The sequence below is a fragment of the Bombina bombina genome, chromosome 7 (genome assembly GCF_027579735.1).
Source record: "Bombina bombina isolate aBomBom1 chromosome 7, aBomBom1.pri, whole genome shotgun sequence".
NCBI classification, from domain to species: Eukaryota; Metazoa; Chordata; class Amphibia; order Anura; family Bombinatoridae; genus Bombina; species Bombina bombina.
The window spans coordinates 406,151,242-406,172,283 of NC_069505.1; the positions used below are offsets into that span (position 1 = coordinate 406,151,242).

The 21,042-nt window shown below is 39.7% G+C and overlaps 1 protein-coding gene across 1 annotated transcript in view; it reads right to left on the reverse strand.

Moving 5' to 3' along the window:
- Window positions 1–11,097: 11,097 nt before the first annotated feature.
- Window positions 11,098–21,042, reverse strand: part of IARS1 (isoleucyl-tRNA synthetase 1) — a 299,311-nt gene continuing 289,366 nt past the window's right edge. The window contains exon 34 of the mRNA XM_053721177.1: window positions 11,098–12,841. Within this exon, the coding sequence (XP_053577152.1) occupies window positions 12,759–12,841 (83 nt within the window). The 3' untranslated portion in view covers window positions 11,098–12,758. The remainder of the gene's footprint in view (window positions 12,842–21,042) is intronic.

Here is a 21,042-nt window from a genome sequence, read left to right on the forward strand (position 1 = left end):
TGAGTCAAGTTAATATTGATTTTTGGTGTAGCTTCCATTACAACAAATATTGCATTTGGTGTGTGTATTTGTGTATCTCCATAAAAGGGAAAATGTAATTTTACATCTAAGATTTATTTTTAGTTGTCCTAAATAATAATAAAAAAAGTCCTCATTTTTTTGCACTTCATGTTTTTGTGCCTACAGCCACCTGAGATGTAAATCCGGCCCTGATTAAGTACTGATTGCATAGTAACAAGAGAGAGTGAGCAATGTCATTAAGTACTGATTGGATAGTAGCAAGAGAGAGTGAGCAATGTCATTAAGTACTGATTGCATAGTAGCAAGAGAGAGTGAGCAATCAGTACTTAATGACATTGCTCACTCTCTCTTGTTACTATCCAATCAGTACTTAATGGCATTGCTCACTCTCTCTTGTTACTATACAACCAGTTCTTAATGACATTGCTCACTCTCTCTTGCTACTATCCAATCAGTACTTAATGACATTGCTCACTCTCTCGTTACTATACAATCAGTACTTAATGACATTGCTCACTCTCTCGTTACTATACAACCAGTTCTTAATGACATTGCTTACTCTCTCTTGCTACTATTCAATCAGTACTTAATGACATTGCTCACTCTCTCTTGTTACTATCCAATCAGTACTTAATGACATTGCTCACTCTCTCTTGCTACTATTCAATCAGTACTTAATGACATTGCTTACTCTCTCTTGCTACTATTCAATCAGTACTTAATGACATTGCTCACTCTCTCGTTACTATCCAATCAGTACTTAATGACATTGCTCACTCTCTTGTTACTATCCAATTAGTACTTAATGACATTACTCACTCTCTCTTGTTACTATACAATCAGTACTTAATGACATTGCTCACTCTCTTGTTACTATCCAATCAGTACTTAATGACATTGCTCACTCTCTCTTGTTACTATCCAATCAGTACTTAATGACATTGCTCACTCTCTTGTTACTATCCAATCAGTACTTAATGACATTGCTCACTCTCTCTTGTTACTATCCAATCAGTACTTAATGACATTGCTCACTCTCTCTTGTTACTATCCAATCAGTACTTAATGACATTGCTCACTCTCTCGTTACTATCCAATCAGTACTTAATGACATTGCTTACTCTCTCTTGCTACTATCCAATCAGTACTTAATGACATTGCTCACTCTCTCTTGTTACTATCCAATCAGTACTTAATGACATTGCTCACTCTCTCTTGCTACTATCCAATCAGTACTTAATGACATTGCTCACTCTCTCTTGCTACTATCCAATCAGTACTTAATGACATTGCCCGCTGTCTCTTGTTACTATCCAATCAGTACTTAATGACATTGCTCACTCTCTCTTGCTACTATCAATCAGTACTTAATGACATTGCTCACTCTCTCTTGTTACTATCCAATCAGTACTTCATTAAATTGCTCACTCTCTCTTGTTACTATCCAATCAGTACTTAATGAAATTGCTCACTCTCTCTTGCTACTATCCAATTTCATTAAGTACTGATTGGATAGTAACAAGAGAGAGTGAGCAATTTCATTAAGTACTGATTGGATTACCACTATCCAATTAATACATAAAGAAATTGTTCACTCCCTGTTGCAGCTATCCAATCAATATGTGTTGAAACTTAACTCCCTGTTGCCGCTATCCAATCAGTACATAATACAATTGATCACTCCATGTAGCGAAGGGATGGGGCACCTTGGCACTCCTGATGTTTCAGAACTACATTACCCATGATGCTTAGGCACTCAACGTCAAGTTGAGCATCATGGGACATGTGGCTCAAACATCCAAGCAGTAAGTAATGAAATTGGTCATTCACTGTTGCTGCTATCCAATCAGTATATAAAGTAATTGTTCACTCCGTTATCTAGGGTTAGTAACTTGAGTCAGTGTTAATTTGTAATAGTCAATTCATTCTATTCCCCTAGAGCAGTGTTTCCCAACCGCGGTCCTCAAGTGCCCCCAACAGGCCTGGTTTTCATTATAGCTGAACCAGTGCACAGGTGAAGTAATCAGCTGATCAGTAACCATTGTTACTAACCTGCTCTCAGCCATCAGCTGATTATTTCACCTGTGCTCTAGTTCAGATATAATGAAAACCAGGACTGTTAAAGGGTACTTGAGGACAGAGGTTGGGAAAAACTGCCCTAGAGCACTGGTTTTCATACCTGTCCTCACGCCTCCCCAACATCCCGGGATTTCAGGATTACCTTTGACGAGAGCAAGAAAAACAACAATGTTTACTAATCAGATGAAAAAAATTTGGTCTGTTAGGGAGAAACAGTGCCCTAGAGCAGCGTTTCCCAACCACGGTCCTCAAGTACCCCCAACAGTCCTGGTTTTCATTATAGCTGAACTAGAGCACAGTTGAAATAATCAGCTGATGGGTGAGAGCAGGTTGGTTACTGATCAACCTTTGCACTGGTTCAGCTATAATGAAAACCTGGCCTGTTGGGGGTACTTGAGGACCACGGTTGGGAAACACTGCCCTAGAGGATGGGAAAAGGGGTCTTACTAGCAATTAGCTAGGTAAGCCATGGATGTAACGCTCTAATGTCACTTTAAAGATCATTATTAAGAGGCCTTATCTTGTGTACAGTTCTGGCGATGGTATCGTCTGCGCTCCAGTTAAGATATCCTCAAAATCTGGCCTGTTAGGGATGCCCAAGGACATGTTTGGAAACCAGTGGCCTAGACCCTGGTTTCTCAACAGCTGAGCCGCAGCCCAGTACTTGGTCATGACAGTCCTGTTAGTGGGGCGCCACAAGCCATTTCTCCTGACCACCAGGAATTCACAGGGAGAAAATCCCAGGAGTAATGGCTTGTGGACTCTCGCCACATTATGAAAAAAACCATAGCTAGGTATACTCTGCACAAAAATGCAGAAATGGGAGCTAGTTACTAATTGGTGGCTTCATACTTTACCCGAGTCTTCTGTTCACATTTAATCTATATCTAAAGGAACACTAAAATGAAAATTAAACTATTATAATTTACACGCAACATACATTTTTTAAACATTCCATTTAACTTCTAATATCAAAATGTGCACAGTCTTTTTATATAAACACTTTCAGAAGGAACAGATCCTACTGAGCATGTGCAAGGATTCACAGTAAATACCTACATGTATTTTGTGATTGGCTAACGGGGGAAGAAAAATGAAACAAACTTGTAATTCAACTGTATTTAAACTGGTCCTTTAAATGGATATTAAACATTTAATACAAGATAGAATGATGCATCAAAGAAAAGATTAGCCTGAGAATAATATGCAGATGTATTTTTTTTTAAAGTTTTATTAGTTGTTTAAATAGTGACAAAATAAGTGTAAAGATTTAGTATCTATAAAATAATGGTAGCTGCCATGTTGTAACTTAGGTTACTTTCTCTGCTGTGGCCAATAAGAGACAGTTATAAATAGGTCAGTAGAGTGTGCAGCCAATGGCTGACTGGAATATAACAGTGTTCTGCACTTCAATTTCTAACAGGAACTAAAAAGCTCACAATTTCAGAATGGAATTACAGGAAAAGGGGGACAAAATAAATAATGAAAGTATATTGTTTATTTATATATATATATATATATATATATATACATACATACACACACACACTTTATTATTTTATATTGCTATCTCAAAGTGTTTAATAACCCTTTAAAGTATGGCCAACTGAAACATTTGCATGAAACAGGAGTCACAACATTAAAGCAACACTTGCAAGGAATTGTTTGCTGCAATCTGATATAAATGCTACATAACAGCAGAAAAGTGACCTGCTATGTTAGCTGTGACTGGCATTTAAACCTGATCTCTGTTCATTCTAATAAAATTATAAATTTTACATTACAGTACGAGAGTCAAGAGAAAGATTCTTATATATGACTAGAGGTAGGTTTAGGTAGAGGTTTCTGTCTTTTGACTTCAATAACCACCTGTCCAAGCACAATTTAAACTGTTTACCAATTTGTATATATCATATCCCTTCACAAGCATGATGTCCATTTCGTTCAATCTGTCACTGCGTATGATGCAGGCGAGTCAGATGTCACCTGACCTGGTCAGGACCCTGTAAGCACAATGGCAACAGGATGTATAGCTTTATTAAGACCAGAACAGAGTCGGCCTCTCATGATAGTAAATCTGACCTCTCCGAAGTTCATAGTTCTTCAACTGATAAGGAAGAATACATAAAATTCTCAGTAAAGCATGAGCTCCGGCAGACTAGGAGCTGAAGTCCTCTTTCATTAGCAATAGTTACTTTAATACAATACAAAGTGAGATTAAGTATTTTAAAACACTGTAAAACATCTGATTAAAAAGACAAATAAAACTGATCTGAAAAGGTGCACCTTCTGCCAGCTTGGTTACGTATCTGGTCTCTTTATATTGATATATCAGACTCACATACATCCTTAGCAGAGTTTTATTTTATGTGACATTTGTATTTCTTGTGTTTGTTGTTGAGCTATGATGTCATCACTTACACAACTATAAATTTCCATGTAAGAATATTTTGATGCATGTTTTGCCTGTAATGCTTGTTTAATCACCTTAATAAAATGTATATTTAAAAAAAAAAAATACAAGAAAAAACACATACATGATGATCCTGTTTGTTTTGAGTGGCCATAAGGCTAATTGCACAATAGTTATACATGAGACATGACATGAGTTAAAGGGACAGTTTAGTCCAAAATAAACTTTCATAAATAAGACAGAGAATCTAATTTTAAACAATTTTCCAATTTACTTTTATCATCAATTTTGCTTTGTTCTCTTGGTATTCTTAGTTGAAATCTAAACCATATGCAAATTTCTAAGCCCTTGAAGACCGCCTCTTATCTCAGGGCATTTTGACAGTTTTTCACTACTAGAGGGTGTTAGTTCATGTGTGTTATATAGATAACACTGTGCTCACACACGTGGAGTTCCAGTGAGCCAGTTCTGATTGGCTAAAATAGATGTCTATCAAAAGAATTGAAATAAGGGCTTAGATACAAGGTAATTACAGAGGTAAAAGGTGTATTAATATAACTGTGTTGGTTATGCAAAACTAGGGAATGGGTAATAACAGAATTTATGTTTACCTGATAAATTACTTTCTCCAACGGTGTGTCCGGTCCACGGCGTCATCCTTACTTGTGGGATATTCTCTTCCCCAACAGGAAATGGCAAAGAGCCCAGCAAAGCTGGTCACATGATCCCTCCTAGGCTCCGCCTTCCCCAGTCATTCGACCGACGTAAAGGAGGAAAACTTGCATAGGAGAAATCATATGATACCGTGGTGACTGTAGTTAAAGAAAATAAAATATCAGACCTGATTAAAAAACCAGGGCGGGCCGTGGACCGGACACACCGTTGGAGAAAGTAATTTATCAGGTAAACATAAATTCTGTTTTCTCCAACATAGGTGTGTCCGGTCCACGGCGTCATCCTTACTTGTGGGAACCAATACCAAAGCTTTAGGACACGGATGAAGGGAGGGAGCAAATCAGGTCACCTAGATGGAAGGCACCACGGCTTGCAAAACCTTTCTCCCAAAAATAGCCTCAGAAGAAGCAAAAGTATCAAATTTGTAAAATTTAGTAAAAGTGTGCAGTGAAGACCAAGTCGCTGCCTTACATATCTGATCAACAGAAGCCTCGTTCTTGAAAGCCCATGTGGAAGCCACAGCCCTAGTGGAATGAGCTGTGATTCTTTCAGGAGGCTGCCGTCCGGCAGTCTCGTAAGCCAATCTGATGATGCTTTTAATCCAAAAAGAGAGAGAGGTAGAAGTTGCTTTTTGACCTCTCCTTTCACGAACTACATCCAAATTGTGCAACAAACGTTCCTTCTTTGAAACTGGATTCGGACACAAAGAAGGCACGACTATCTCCTGGTTAATGTTTTTGTTAGAAACAACTTTCGGAAGAAAACCAGGTTTAGTACGTAAAACCACCTTATCTGCATGGAACACCAGATAAGGAGGAGAACACTGCAGAGCAGATAATTCTGAAACTCTTCTAGCAGAAGAAATTGCAACAAAAAACAAAACTTTCCAAGATAATAACTTAATATCAACGGAATGTAAGGGTTCAAACGGAACCCCCTGAAGAACTGAAAGAACTAAATTGAGACTCCAAGGAGGAGTCAAAGGTTTGTAAACAGGCTTGATTCTAACCAGAGCCTGAACAAAGGCTTGAACATCTGGCACAGCTGCCAGCTTTTTGTGAAGTAACACAGACAAGGCAGAAATCTGTCCCTTCAAAGAACTTGCAGATAATCCTTTCTCCAAACCTTCTTGAAGAAAGGATAGAATCTTAGGAATTTTTACCTTGTCCCAAGGGAATCCTTTAGATTCACACCAACAGATATATTTTTTCCATATTTTGTGGTAGATTTTTCTAGTTACAGGCTTTCTGGCCTGAACAAGAGTATCAATGACAGAATCTGAGAACCCTCGCTTTGATAAGATCAAGCGTTCAATCTCCAAGCAGTCAGTTGGAGTGAGACCAGATTCGGATGTTCGAACGGACCTTGAACAAGAAGGTCTCGTCTCAAAGGTAGCTTCCATGGTGGAGCCGATGACATATTCACCAGGTCTGCATACCAAGTCCTGCGTGGCCACGCAGGAGCTATCAAGATCACCGATGCCCTCTCCTGATTGATCCTGGCTACCAGCCTGGGGATGAGAGGAAACGGCGGGAATACATAAGCTAGTTTGAAGGTCCAAGGTGCTACTAGTGCATCTACTAGAGTCGCCTTGGGATCCCTGGATCTGGACCCGTAGCAAGGAACCTTGAAGTTCTGACGAGAGGCCATCAGATCCATGTCTGGAATGCCCCACAATTGAGTAATTTGGGCAAAGATTTCCGGATGGAGTTCCCACTCCCCCGGATGAAATGTCTGACGACTCAGAAAATCCGCTTCCCAATTTTCCACTCCTGGGATGTGGATTGCAGACAAGTGGCAGGAGTGAGTCTCCGCCCATTGAATGATTTTGGTCACTTCTTCCATCGCCAGGGAACTCCTTGTTCCCCCCTGATGGTTGATGTACGCAACAGTCGTCATGTTGTCTGATTGAAACCGTATGAACTTGGCCTTTGCTAGCTGAGGCCAAGCCTTGAGAGCATTGAATATCGCTCTCAGTTCCAGAATATTTATCGGGAGAAGAGATTCTTCCCGAGACCAAAGACCCTGAGCTTTCAGGGGTCCCCAGACCGCGCCCCAGCCCACCAGACTGGCGTCGGTCGTGACAATGACCCACTCTGGTCTGCGGAAACTCATCCCCTGTGACAGGTTGTCCAGGGACAGCCACCAACGGAGTGAATCTCTGGTCCTCTGATCTACTTGTATCGTCGGAGACAAGTCTGTATAGTCCCCATTCCACTGACTGAGCATGCACAGTTGTAATGGTCTTAGATGAATTCGCGCAAAAGGAACTATGTCCATTGCCGCTACCATCAAACCTATTACTTCCATGCACTGCGCTATGGAAGGAAGAGGAACAGAATGAAGTATTTGACAAGAGTTTAGAAGTTTTGATTTTCTGGCCTCTGTCAGAAAAATCCTCATTTCTAAGGAGTCTATTATTGTTCCCAAGAAGGGAAACCTTGTTGACGGAGATAGAGAACTTTTTTCTACGTTCACTTTCCACCCGTGAGATCTGAGAAAGGCCAGGACAATGTCCGTGTGAGCCTTTGCTTGTGGAAGGGACGACGCTTGAATCAGAATGTCGTCCAAGTAAGGTACTACTGCAATGCCCCTTGGTCTTAGCACCGCTAGAAGGGACCCTAGTACCTTTGTGAAAATTCTTGGAGCAGTGGCTAATCCGAACGGAAGTGCCACAAACTGGTAATGCTTGTCCAGGAATGCGAACCTTAGGAACCGATGATGTTCCTTGTGGATAGGAATATGTAGATACGCATCCTTTAAATCCACCGTGGTCATGAATTGACCTTCCTGGATGGAAGGAAGAATTGTTCGAATGGTTTCCATTTTGAACGATGGAACCTTGAGAAACTTGTTTAGGATCTTGAGATGTAAGATTGGTCTGAATGTTCCCTCTTTTTTGGGAACTACGAACAGATTGGAGTAGAACCCCATCCCTTGTTCTCCTAATGGAACAGGATGAATCACTCCCATTTTTAACAGGTCTTCTACACAATGTAAGAATGCCTGTTTTTTTATGTGGTCTGAAGACAATTGAGACCTGTGGAACCTCCCCCTTGGGGGAAGCCCCTTGAATTCCAGAAGATAACCTTGGGAGACTATTTCTAGTGCCCAAGGATCCAGAACATCTCTTGCCCAAGCCTGAGCGAAGAGAGAGAGTCTGCCCCCCACCAGATCCGGTCCCGGATCGGGGGCCAACATCTCATGCTGTCTTGGTAGCAGTGGCAGGTTTCTTGGCCTGCTTTCCTTTGTTCCAGCCTTGCATTGGCCTCCAGGCTGGCTTGGCTTGAGAAGTATTACCCTCTTGCTTAGAGGACGTAGCACTTGGGGCTGGTCCGTTTCTGCGAAAGGGACGAAAATTAGGTTTATTTTTGGCCTTGAAAGACCTATCCTGAGGAAGGGCGTGGCCCTTGCCCCCAGTGATATCAGAGATAATCTCTTTCAAGTCAGGGCCAAACAGCGTTTTCCCCTTGAAAGGAATGTTAAGCAATTTGTTCTTGGAAGACGCATCCGCTGACCAAGATTTTAGCCAAAGCGCTCTGCGCGCCACAATAGCAAAACCAGAATTTTTCGCCGCTAACCTAGCCAATTGCAAAGTGGCGTCTAGGGTGAAAGAATTAGCCAATTTGAGAGCATGAATTCTGTCCATAATCTCCTCATAAGAAGAAGAATTATTATTGAGCGCCTTTTCTAGTTCATCGAACCAGAAACACGCTGCTGTAGTGACAGGAACAATGCATGAAATTGGTTGTAGAAGGTAACCTTGCTGAACAAACATCTTTTTAAGCAAACCTTCTAATTTTTTATCCATAGGATCTTTGAAAGCACAACTATCTTCTATGGGTATAGTGGTGCGTTTGTTTAGAGTAGAAACCGCCCCCTCGACCTTGGGGACTGTCTGCCATAAGTCCTTTCTGGGGTCGACCATAGGAAACAATTTTTTAAATATGGGGGGAGGGACGAAAGGTATACCGGGCCTTTCCCATTCTTTATTTACAATGTCCGCCACCCGCTTGGGTATAGGAAAAGCTTCGGGGGGCCCCGGGACCTCTAGGAACTTGTCCATTTTACATAATTTCTCTGGAATGACCAAATTCTCACAATCATCCAGAGTAGATAACACCTCCTTAAGCAGAGCGCGGAGATGTTCCAATTTAAATTTAAATGTAATCACATCAGGTTCAGCTTGTTGAGAAATTTTCCCTGAATCTGAAATTTCTCCCTCAGACAAAACCTCCCTGGCCCCCTCAGACTGGTGTAGGGGCACTTCAGAACCAATATCATCAGCGTCCTCATGCTCTTCAGAATTTTCTAAAACAGAGCAGTCGCGCTTTCGCTGATAAGTGGGCATTTTGGCTAAAATGTTTTTGATAGAATTATCCATTACAGCCGTTAATTGTTGCATAGTAAGGAGTATTGGCGCACTAGATGTACTAGGGGCCTCCTGTGTGGGCAAGACTGGTGTAGACGAAGGAGGGGATGATGCAGTACCATGCTTACTCCCCTCACTTGAGGAATCATCTTGGGCATCATTTTCTCTAAATTTTGTGTCACATAAATCACATCTATTTAAATGAGAAGGAACCTTGGCCTCCCCACATACAGAACACAGTCTATCTGGTAGTTCAGACATGTTAAACAGGCATAAACTTGATAACAAAGTACAAAAAACGTTTTAAAATAAAACCGTTACTGTCACTTTAAATTTTAAACTGAACACACTTTATTACTGCAAATGTGAAAAAGTATGAAGGAATTGTTCAAAATTCACCAAAATTTCACCACAGTGTCTTAAAGCCTTAAGAGTATTGCACACCAAATTTGGAAACTTTAACCCTTAAAATAACGGAACCGGAGCCGTTTTTATATTTAACCCCTTTACAGTCCCTGGTATCTGCTTTGCTGAGACCCAACCAAGCCCAAAGGGGAATACGATACCAAATGACGCCTTCAGAAAGTCTTTTCTATGTATCAGAGCTCCTCACACATGCATCTGCATGTCATGCTTCCCAAAAACAAGTGCGCAATAGAGGCGCGAAAATGAGACTCTGCCTATGATTAGGGAAAGCCCCTAGAGAATAAGGTGTCCAATACAGTGCCTGCCGGTTATTTTACATAGTTCCCAAGATTAAAATAATTCCTCAAGGCTATGGGGTATAAAATATGCTTATATATAAATCGTTTTAGCCCAGAAAATGTCTACAGTCTTAAAAGCCCTTGTGAAGCCCTTTTTTTCTTTATGTAATAAAAATGGCTTACCGGATCCCATAGGGAAAATGACAGCTTCCAGCATTACATCGTCTTGTTAGAAATGTGTCATACCTCAAGCAGCAAAAGTCTGCTCACTGTTTCCCCCAACTGAAGTTAATTCCTCTCAACAGTCCTGTGTGGAAACAGCCATCGATTTTAGTAACGGTTGCTAAAATCATTTTCCTCTTACAAACAGAAATCTTCATCTCTTTTCTGTTTCAGAGTAAATAGTACATACCAGCACTATTTTAAAATAACAAACTCTTGATTGAATAATAAAAACTACAGTTAAACACCAAAAAACTCTAAGCCATCTCCGTGGAGATGTTGCCTGTACAACGGCAAAGAGAATGACTGGGGAAGGCGGAGCCTAGGAGGGATCATGTGACCAGCTTTGCTGGGCTCTTTGCCATTTCCTGTTGGGGAAGAGAATATCCCACAAGTAAGGATGACGCCGTGGACCGGACACACCTATGTTGGAGAAAAAGGGATTATCTATCTTTTTAAACAATAAAATTCTGGTGTAGACTGTCCCTTTAACTTAAAGGGACATTGTTTTTTTTTTATACATATCATAAATTATATTTTAAAACATATAAAAGGCCTTTGTTCTTTGTCAAGTTAATGTTTTTGTAGAGAGAAAGTAAAGAGAGTCTGAACATGTTATAATATTTTTTTTATTATTAATTATACACCCTATCAATCATTGGCATAAATTGTTTGTTAGCGCTACGGAATTTGGCGGCGCTGTACAAATAAATGATAATAATAATAATAATAAATTGACAAATACCCCTTTTAGACTAATAGATCTGTATCATAATTTGTAAACATTCAGAGTTTATTAACGTAACGTAAGAGGAGCAATGCGCCGATACATTTATCAGTCCTCTGTTGGATTTTACTATCTGTTTATTCACTGTCAGAACTTCCTATTCTCCCCGCATTAAAGAAGAATGCAGTGTTCTGTCAGATCTTCCTACCTACTATCTGCGCATGCGCTAATTACGTCACCGCATTACTCAGGGAAGCGGTAGTAATTATTACTAGCCCCTATCAGATTTTCCTACACTTCCATTTGCGCATGACAATAACGTCAGCACATTCCACAGCTGTTTTAGGAACATCTGTGGAATGTGATGTTGTAGTTTTGCACATGCGCAATACAGACAGTAGGAAAATATGATAGAACACCGGCATGGCTGATAACTGCAGGCACAGATCCTTGTCACTTGCCGCAATGCCTTGTCCAACCAGCATCTGCTAAATGGGGACCTAAACCTTTTTTTCATGCAAAAGAATATTGACATGAATAAATAGTGCTCTTACATATATGATAAAACGTTTATCAGCTTAAAATGATAAAATGATCACATATAAAATAAAACTACATGTTTTCCCTCTTAAATACTCAAATTACGATGAAAAATCTAGAATTTCAAAAGCAAGGAGTTACCTAAACATTTGTATGTAGAAGAAATTGTTTTGAAAATCCTTTTAACAAAGTACTCATATTTATAAGGTACAAGGCTCCTCTCTGACCTCCTATAGACAGACAAGAAAAATCTATAGAAATGTCAAATAAAATGGAAGGTCTGGACTATAATGCATCCGCTGCATTGCATCAGGTTAATGAATAGAAATGCTGACGAGTCAAAAATTACAGAAAGAGCTTGTTTAATTACCATGAAGTATACATCAGAAGAATGCACAAACCATTGATGGGGCATGTCCAAATAATCAATGTAAACCTGCTTACTGGGCCTCGCAACACACAATAGACACACACCAATCAGAACATTGCCTTCTGATTTATACGACAGTGGCTGACCTATACTGATGTCACAGTTACGTGCCGGCTATTCCACACCACAAGGTGCTCAGTATAATCCCCTCACCCATAATACATTCGGGGCATAATGAATTGTATTTTACTAAAACATCAAAGCTTGAATAGGACCCCCTAACATCTATATAGGGGAAATTACATTAAATCTAGGAATTCCAGTACCCTTACTTAAAAAAAAAAAATTGTTAACATCAAGTTGAATAAAAAAATAAACCGCAGTGCGTGCTGGGAATTGCATAAATCTTCTGTGGTCTTTGGTTAATAAATACAACTGATATAGGATTTCAACAAACTAAAGCTCTTGATTCCTGAACAGAGGTTCCCGTAGAAACAAGATGGTAAAGGGATCGAAATGGGTTGTTACAGTCGGGGCAGCGGCACAATGGTGACTTTGGCCAGTGGTTTCTGGCCCAGAGGTTGCACGTCTGTTCCTTCTGACCAGAGCAACACAGAAGTAGTAATTGGGTGCTGCTAACACTCGGCTGTTGTCGGTAGTACGTGAACATAAAGGGTCTTCTGGTGTAGGCTTCCCAGTGTTGTTGATGGGCTCAGTTCTAAATAAGAAAGAAAAAAAGATATTTACAACTACAACAAGGCACATCAGATAACAAATGTGGATCGCAGTGGTACCTAAGAGGAGGTGAGAGGCATTTGCTCTGGTGTATTATTGTATAAAATTGCTTTAAAAAATGACCATGTGTGTTGTACATAAATTGTGACATAAGAATACAAAACATAATTTCTGTAAGAACTTACCTGATAAATTAATTTCTTTCATAGTGGCAAGAGTCCATGAACTAGTGACGTATGGGATATACAATCCTACCAGGAGGGGGCAAAGTTTCCCAAACCTCAAAATGCCTATAAATACACCTCTTACCTCATTCATACCTTAGTTTAACGTATAGCCAAGAAGTGAGGTGTAAAAGAAGGAGTAAAAAGCATACAAAAAGAGGAACTGGAAAAATAATTTGCTTTATATAAAAAAACACAATTTATGCTTACCTGATAAATTTATTTCTCTAGTGGTGTATCCAGTCCACGGATCATCCATTACTTATGGGATATTCTCATTCCCAACAGGAAGTTGCAAGAGGACCCACAGCAAAGCTGTTATAAAGCTCCTCCCCTTCCTACCATATCCAGTCATTCGGCCGAAAACAAGCAGAGAAAGGAGAAACCATAGGGTGCAGTGGTGACTGTAGTTTTAATTTAAAAATAACCTGCCTTAAAATGACAGGGCGGGCCGTGGACTGGATACACCACTAGAGAAATAAATTTATCAGGTAAGCATAAATTGTGTTTTCTCTAGTAAGGTGTATCCAGTCCACGGATCATCCATTACTTATGGGATACCAATACCAAAGCTAAAGTACACGGATGAAGGGAGGGACAAGGCAGGAACTTAAACGGAAGGTACCACTGCCTGTAAAACCTCTCTCCCAAAAATAGCCTCCGAAGAAGCAAAAGTATCAAATTTGTAAAATTTTGAAAAAGTATGAAGCGAAGACCAAGTCGGCGCCTTGCAAATCTGTTCAACAGAGGCCTCATTTTTAAAGGCCCAGGTGGAAGCCACAGCTCTAGTAGAATGAGCTGTAATCCTTTCAGGGGGCTGCTGTCCAGCAGTCTCATAGGCTAAGCGTATTATGCTTCTTAGCCAAAAAGAAAGAGAGGTTGCCGAAGCCTTTTGACCTCTCCTCTGACCAGAGTAAACAACAAACAAAGCAGATGTTTGCCGAAAATCCTTAGTAGCTTGTAAGTAAAACTTTAAAGCACGAACCACGTCCAAATTGTGTAACAGACGTTCCTTCTTTGAAGAAGGATTAGGACACAAGGATGGAACAACAATCTCTTGATTGATATTCTTGTTAGATACCACCTTAGGTAAAAACCCAGGTTTGGTACGCAGGACTACCTTATCAGAATGAAAAATTAGATAAGGAGAATCACATTGTAAGGCAGCTAACTCGGAGACTCTACGAGCCGAGGAAATAGCTACCAAAAAAAGGACTTTCCAAGATAAAAGTTTTATATCAATGGAATGAAGAGGTTCAAACGGGACACCTTGAAGAACCTTAAGAACCAAATTTAAGCTCCATGGTGGAGCAACAGGTTTAAACACAGGCTTGATTCTGACTAAAGCCTGACAAAAGACCTGAACGTCTGGAACGTCTGTCAAAAGAATAGACAGAGCAGAAATCTGTCCCTTTAAGGAACTAGCTGACAAACCTTTTTCCAAGCCTTCTTGGATAAAAGATAATATCCTAGGAATCCTGACCTTACTCCATGAGTAGCCCTTGGATTCACACCAATAAAGATATTTACGCCATATTTTATGGTAAATTTTCCTGGTGACAGGCTTTCGTGCCTGTATTAAGGTATCAATGACTGACTCGGAGAAGCCACGCTTTGATAAAATCAAGCGTTCAATCTCCATGCAGTCAGTCTCAGAGAAATTAGATTTGGATGGAGGAAAGGACCCTGAAGTAGAAGGTCCTGTCTCAGAGACAGAGTCCATGGTGGAAAGGATGACATGTCCACTAGGTCTGCATACCAGGTCCTGCGTGGCCACGCAGGCGCTATTAAAATCACCAATGCTTTCTCCTGCTTGATCTTGGCAATCAGTCGAGGGAGCAGAGGAAACGGTGGAAACACATAAGCCAGGTTGAAAGACCAGGGCGCTGCTAGAGCATCTATCAGCGTCGCCCTGGGGTCCCTGGACCTGGATCCGTAACAGGGAAGCTTGGCATTCTGTCGAGACGCCATGAGATCCAGTTCTGGTTTGCCCCAGCGATGAATCACTTGTGCAAACACCTCCGGATGGAGTTCCCACTCCCCCGGATGAAAAACTGTAAAATTCTAGGAATTCTGAAAGAATGCCAAGAATAATTATGAGTGAAACCACCATGAAATATAGGTTTTCCAAACCCAATGATACATTTTCTTTGAAACAGACTTACAAGCCTGTATCATAGTGCTATTCACTGAGTCAGAGAAACCTCTATGACTAAGCACTAAGTGTTCAATTTCCATGCTTTCAAATTTAGAGATTTGAGATCCTGATGGAAAAACGGCCCTTGAGACAGAAGGTTTGGTCTTAAAGGTAATGGCCAAGGCTGGCAACTGGACATCCGGACAAGATCCGCATACCAAAAACTGTGAGGCCATGCTGGTGCTTTTAGAAACACATAAGATTGTTCCATTATGATCATGGAGAACACCCTTGGAAGAAGAACCAGAGGCAGAAAAATGTAAGCAGGTTGGTAAAACCAAGGAACTGCTAAAGCATCCACCATCTCTGCCTGAGGATCCCTGGACCTGGAAAGGTATCTGGGAAGCTTCTTGTTTAGAAGAGAGGCCATCAGATCTATTTCTGGAAGACCCCACATCTGTACAAGATGAAAAAACACATCTGGATGGAGAGACCACTCCCCGAATGTAAAGTCTGATGGCTGAGATAATCCGCTTCCCAAATGTCTACACCTAGGATATGAATCGCAGAAATTTGACAAGAGTTGGATTCCGCCCAACAAAGTATCCAAGATACTTCTTTCATTGCTGAAGGACTGTTAGTCCCTCCTTGATGATTGACATATGCCACTGTTGTGATATTGTCTGTCTGAAAATTAATGTAAAGTTCTCTCTTCAATAGAGGCCACGCCTGAAGAGCTCTAAAAATAGCACAGAGTTCTAAAATATTAATTGGTAACCTCACCTCTTGAAGATTCCAAACTCCTTGTGCTGTCAGAGACCCCCAGACAGCTCCCCAACCTGTGAGACTTGCATCTGTTGTGATCACATTCCAGGTAGGACGAACAAATGAGGCCCCTTGAACAATAAGATAATGGTCTAACCACCAAGTCAGAGAGAGTTGAGTGTTGGGATTTAAGTATATCAGTTGTGATATCCGAGTATAATCCCTGCACCATTGGTGCAACATGCAAAGCTGTAGAGGCCTCATATGAAAATTAGCAAAGGGGATCGCGTCCGATGCTGCAGTCAAGAGACCTAAAACTTCCATGCACATAGCCACTGAAGGGAATAATAGAGACTGAAAGTTTAGACAAGCTAAAACCAACTTCATTCATCTCTTGTCTGTCAGAGAAAGAGTCATGGACACTGAATCTATCTGGAAACCTAAAAAGGTGACCCTTGTCTGTGGAATCAAGAAACTCTTTTGTAAATTGATCTTCCAAGCATGTCTTTGAAGAAACCACACTAGTTGTTTTGTGTGAGATTCTGCTAAATGAAAAGATTGAGCTAGTACCAAGATATTGTCCAAATAAGGAAACACTGCAATACCCTGCTCTCTGATTACAGATAGAAGGGCACCGAGAACCTTCGAAAAGATTATTGGAGCTGTTGTAAGAACAAACGGAAGAGCAACAAAATTGTAATGCTTGTCTAGAAAAGAGAATCTCAGAAAATGATAGTGGTCTGGATGAATCGGAATGTGAAGATACGCGTCCTGTAAGTCTATTGTGGACATGAAATTACCTTGTTGAACAAAAGGCAGAATAGTCCTTATAGTCACCATCTTGAAAGTTAGTACAAAACGATTTAAAATTTTCAGATCCAGAATTGGTCTGAAGAAATCTTCTTTCTTTGGGACAATGAACAGATTTTAATAAAAACCCAAACCCTGTTCCTGCAGAGGAACTGGAACAATCACCCCTGAAAGCTCTAGGTCTGAAACACTTCCGAAAAGCCTGAGCCTTCACAGGGTTTGTTGGAACATGAGAAAGAATCTTCCCATGGGAGGTCTTATGTTGAAACCTATTCAATACCCTTGAGAAACAATATTGTGAATCCACTGATTTTGAACAGAAACTGTCCAAATGTCTTGAAATCATTTCAATCTGCCCCCCTCCCACCAGTCGAACTGGTTTGAGAGCCACACCTTCATGCAGTCTTAGGGGCTGGATTTGGTTTCTTATAAGGCTTGGATTTATTCCAATTCGGAGATAGTCTCCAATTAGAGACAGAGGCCTTAGGGGAAGGAGAGGACTTTTGTTCTCTATTCTGACGAAAGGAACGAAAACGATTGGTAGCTTTAAACTGACCCTTAGATTTCTTATCTTGGGGCAGAAAAACTCCCTTTCCCCTGGTGATAGTGGAGATAATAGAATCCAATTGAGAACCAAATAAATTATTACCCTGAAATGATAGAGATAGTAATCTAGATTTAGACACCATATCAGCATTCCAAGATATAAGCCATAACGCTCTTCTAGTAAGAATAGCTAAAGACATAGATTTAATATCAATCTTAATGACATCAAATATATCATCACAAATGAAATGATTAGCATGTTGAAGTAAAAGAACAATGCTAGACAATTCAGGATCTGATAATGGTTGTGCTAAACTGTTCAACCAAAAAGTTGAAGCAGCAGCAACATTAGCCATAGAAATAGCAGGTCTAAGAATATAGCCAATATGCTTTTCTAAGATAAGATTCAATCTTCCTATCTAAAGTATCCTTAAAGGAAGTACTATCTTCTATAGGAATAGTAGTACATTTGGCAAGAGTAGAAATAGCCCCATCAACCTTAGGAACTTTTCCCCCCAAACTCTAAATTAGCCACAGGTAAAGGATATAGCTTTTTAAACCTAGAAGAATGGTTAAAAGAAGCACCAGGCTTAGACCATTCTTTAGTAATCATATTAGAGATAGCATCTGGAATAGGAAAAACTTCAGGAGTAACATTAGAAGTTTTAAAAACAGAATTCAAACGTTTGCTATTTTTGTTATCAAGAAGACTAGACTCCTCAATACCCAAAGTAAACAATACTTCCTTTAATAAAGAATTAATATATTCAATCTTAAAAAGAAAAGTTGATTTGTCAATTTCAGTCTCTGAAGCAGGATCCTCTGAGCCAGAGAAATCCTCATCAGCAGAAGATACTTCAGTATGCTGTCAATCAATACAAACTTCATCAGATTTATGAGAAGTTTGGAAAGACCTTTTACGTTTATTTAAAGGCAGAATAGCAGTCATAGCCTTCTCTATGGCTGCAGAAATATAATTTTTAATATCTACAGGAATATTGTTTACATTAGACTGTGAAGGAATAACAGTAGATGTATTTGTACTTATAGAAACAATATCAGCATGTAATAGTTTTTCATAACAAGTGCCACATATTTGAGCTGAAGAAGTAAGATCAGCTAATTGACAACAAACACACTTAGCTTTGGTAGAATTGTGTTCATGTAGCTTAGTTCCTATAGTAACATCAGAGGCAGGATTGGGTTGAGAGATCTTGCAAAAAAAAACAAAAAAGAAAACATCTAAACAAAATATCCAATTTCCTCAAAATAGCAGTTTCAGGAATGGGAAAAAATGCTTATGATAAAAATCTTATACAAAAGTAAAATCAAAAGCAAACATTCTAGCCCTCTATAAACAAATGAGAGCAGAGAGCAAAGGCTGTTTTGATTCAGCGGAAACGCGTTGCTTTATCTCCACACCGTAAGGATTAAACAAACCACAAGTGAACACAGCCGTAGAGCCGTCATTCATCACCTAAGAGGAAACTCCCCCAACAGTGTTCCAATCAGAGCCCCTTCCGGAGAAGGCGCGGTCTCTGCAACACACAGCGGGAGAACGCTGAAAGGACCTGAAAGGACCTGAACGGCTCCATAATCGGCAAGGAGTAACTTCACTCTACAGGACTTAAAACTACATCACAAATTACATAAGGTTACCGCCAAACAAGTGCACTTGTCTAAGAACTTAAGCTACCTTTCAAATGTTTTAAACCGGTTCAAGAAATTATTGCTACAGAAATTATTGCTACAAAATTGCTACATAAGCTAAGGAAAATAACCGTTACAGTTAAAGGGACTTTGTTTTCAGTGTGCCATAAAATCGGAATATTGCTGAAAGATTACAATTCCCCTAAGCTCTATTTAGCCAACACTGATACTTTGTGACAACTTTTGACTCTGCTTTTACATTACATATATCAGTGATCCACGTTTTTAGATAGATTGACACTATTGCTAGAATTTAAAACCTAGGTTGGCCAACCTGACTATGTTTAAAGTGTCTCTATTTGGGCATCAAGATATATTGCTGTTTTTTAAAGAAAACCTCGTTTTTAAAATTCTTTTTAAATGTGTTTTTACATATATTTATAAATAAACTAATTATTTCTTTATTAAATTGGATTGTTTCCATTTTTGTGGGTATTCAGCCGCATTGGCGCTTGTGTGTTCCTCCAAAAGCCTTTGAACCTAAATATATGTAATATACATTAAAAACTTTATAATATAAAGTGGCAAACATAGCTGAGAGTGTCTTAAAAAAATGATATATACTTACCAGAAGACACCCATCCACATATAGCAGACAGCCAAACCAGTACTGAAACCTATCAGCAGAGGTAATGGTAGAGGAGTATAATGTCGATCTGTAAAGGGAGGCAGCAGATGAATCCCTGTGACCGAGTTACAGAGAGCCTTAGAATAGATTTCCCATAGGTGAAAACATGGCGTCATCAGGCAATACTCCCTTCACATTCCTCAGACAAACACTGTACTTTTTGAGCTTCAAAATGCTTAGAAGCGCCTTTCACAGAAGAAAATCAAGCACAATGTGCTTCACCACCTCCACAGGAGGCGAAGTTTGTAAAACTAAGGTATGAGTGAGGTGGGAGGTGTATTTATAGGCATTTTGAGGTTTGGGAAACTTTGCCGCCTCCTGGTAGGAATGTATATCCCATACATCACTAGCTCATGGACTCTTGCCACTTACATGAAAGAAAACATAATTTATGTAAGAACTTACCTGATAAATTAATTTCTTTCATATTAGCAAGAGTCCATGAGCTAGTGACGTATGGGATATACATTCCTACCAGGAGGGGCAAAGTTTCCCAAACCTTAAAATGCCTATAAATACACCCCTCACCACACCCACAATTCAGTTTAACGAATAGCCAAGAAGTGGGGTGATAAAAAAGTGCGAAAGCATATCAAATAAGGAATTGGAATAATTGTGCTTTATACAAAAATCATAACCACCACACAAAAAAAGGACGGGCCTCATGGACTCTTGCTAATATGAAAGAAATGAATTTATCAGGTAAGTTCTTACATAAATTATGTTTTCTTTCATGTAATTAGCAAGAGTCCATGAGCTAGTGACGTATGGGATAATGATTACCCAAGATGTGGATTTTTCCACGCAAGAGTCACTAGAGAGGGAGGGATAAAATAAAGACAGCCAATTCCTGCTGAAAATAATCCACACCCAAAATAAAGTTTAATGAAAAACATAAGCAGAAGATTCATGATCTGTTACTTGTTGCGCTAAAGTCTCCAACCAAAAAGTTGAAGCTGCAGCAACATCAGCCAATGATATAGCAGGTCTAAGAAGATTACCTGAACACAGATAAGCTTTTCTTAGAAAGGATTCAATTTTCCTATCTAAAGGATCCTTAAACGAAGTACCATCTGACGTAGGAATAGTAGTACGTTTAGCAAGGGTAGAAATAGTCCCATCAACTTTAGGGATTTTGTCCCAAAATTCTAATCTGTCAGACGGCACAGGATATAATTGCTTAAAACGTTTAGAAGGAGTAAATGAATTACCCAATTTATCCCATTCTCTGGAAATTACTTCAGAAATAGCATTAGGAACAGGAAAAACTTCTGGAATAACCACAGGAGATTTAAATACCTTATCTAAACGTTTAGAATTAGTATCAAGAGGACCAGAATCCTCTATTTCTAAAGCAATTAGTA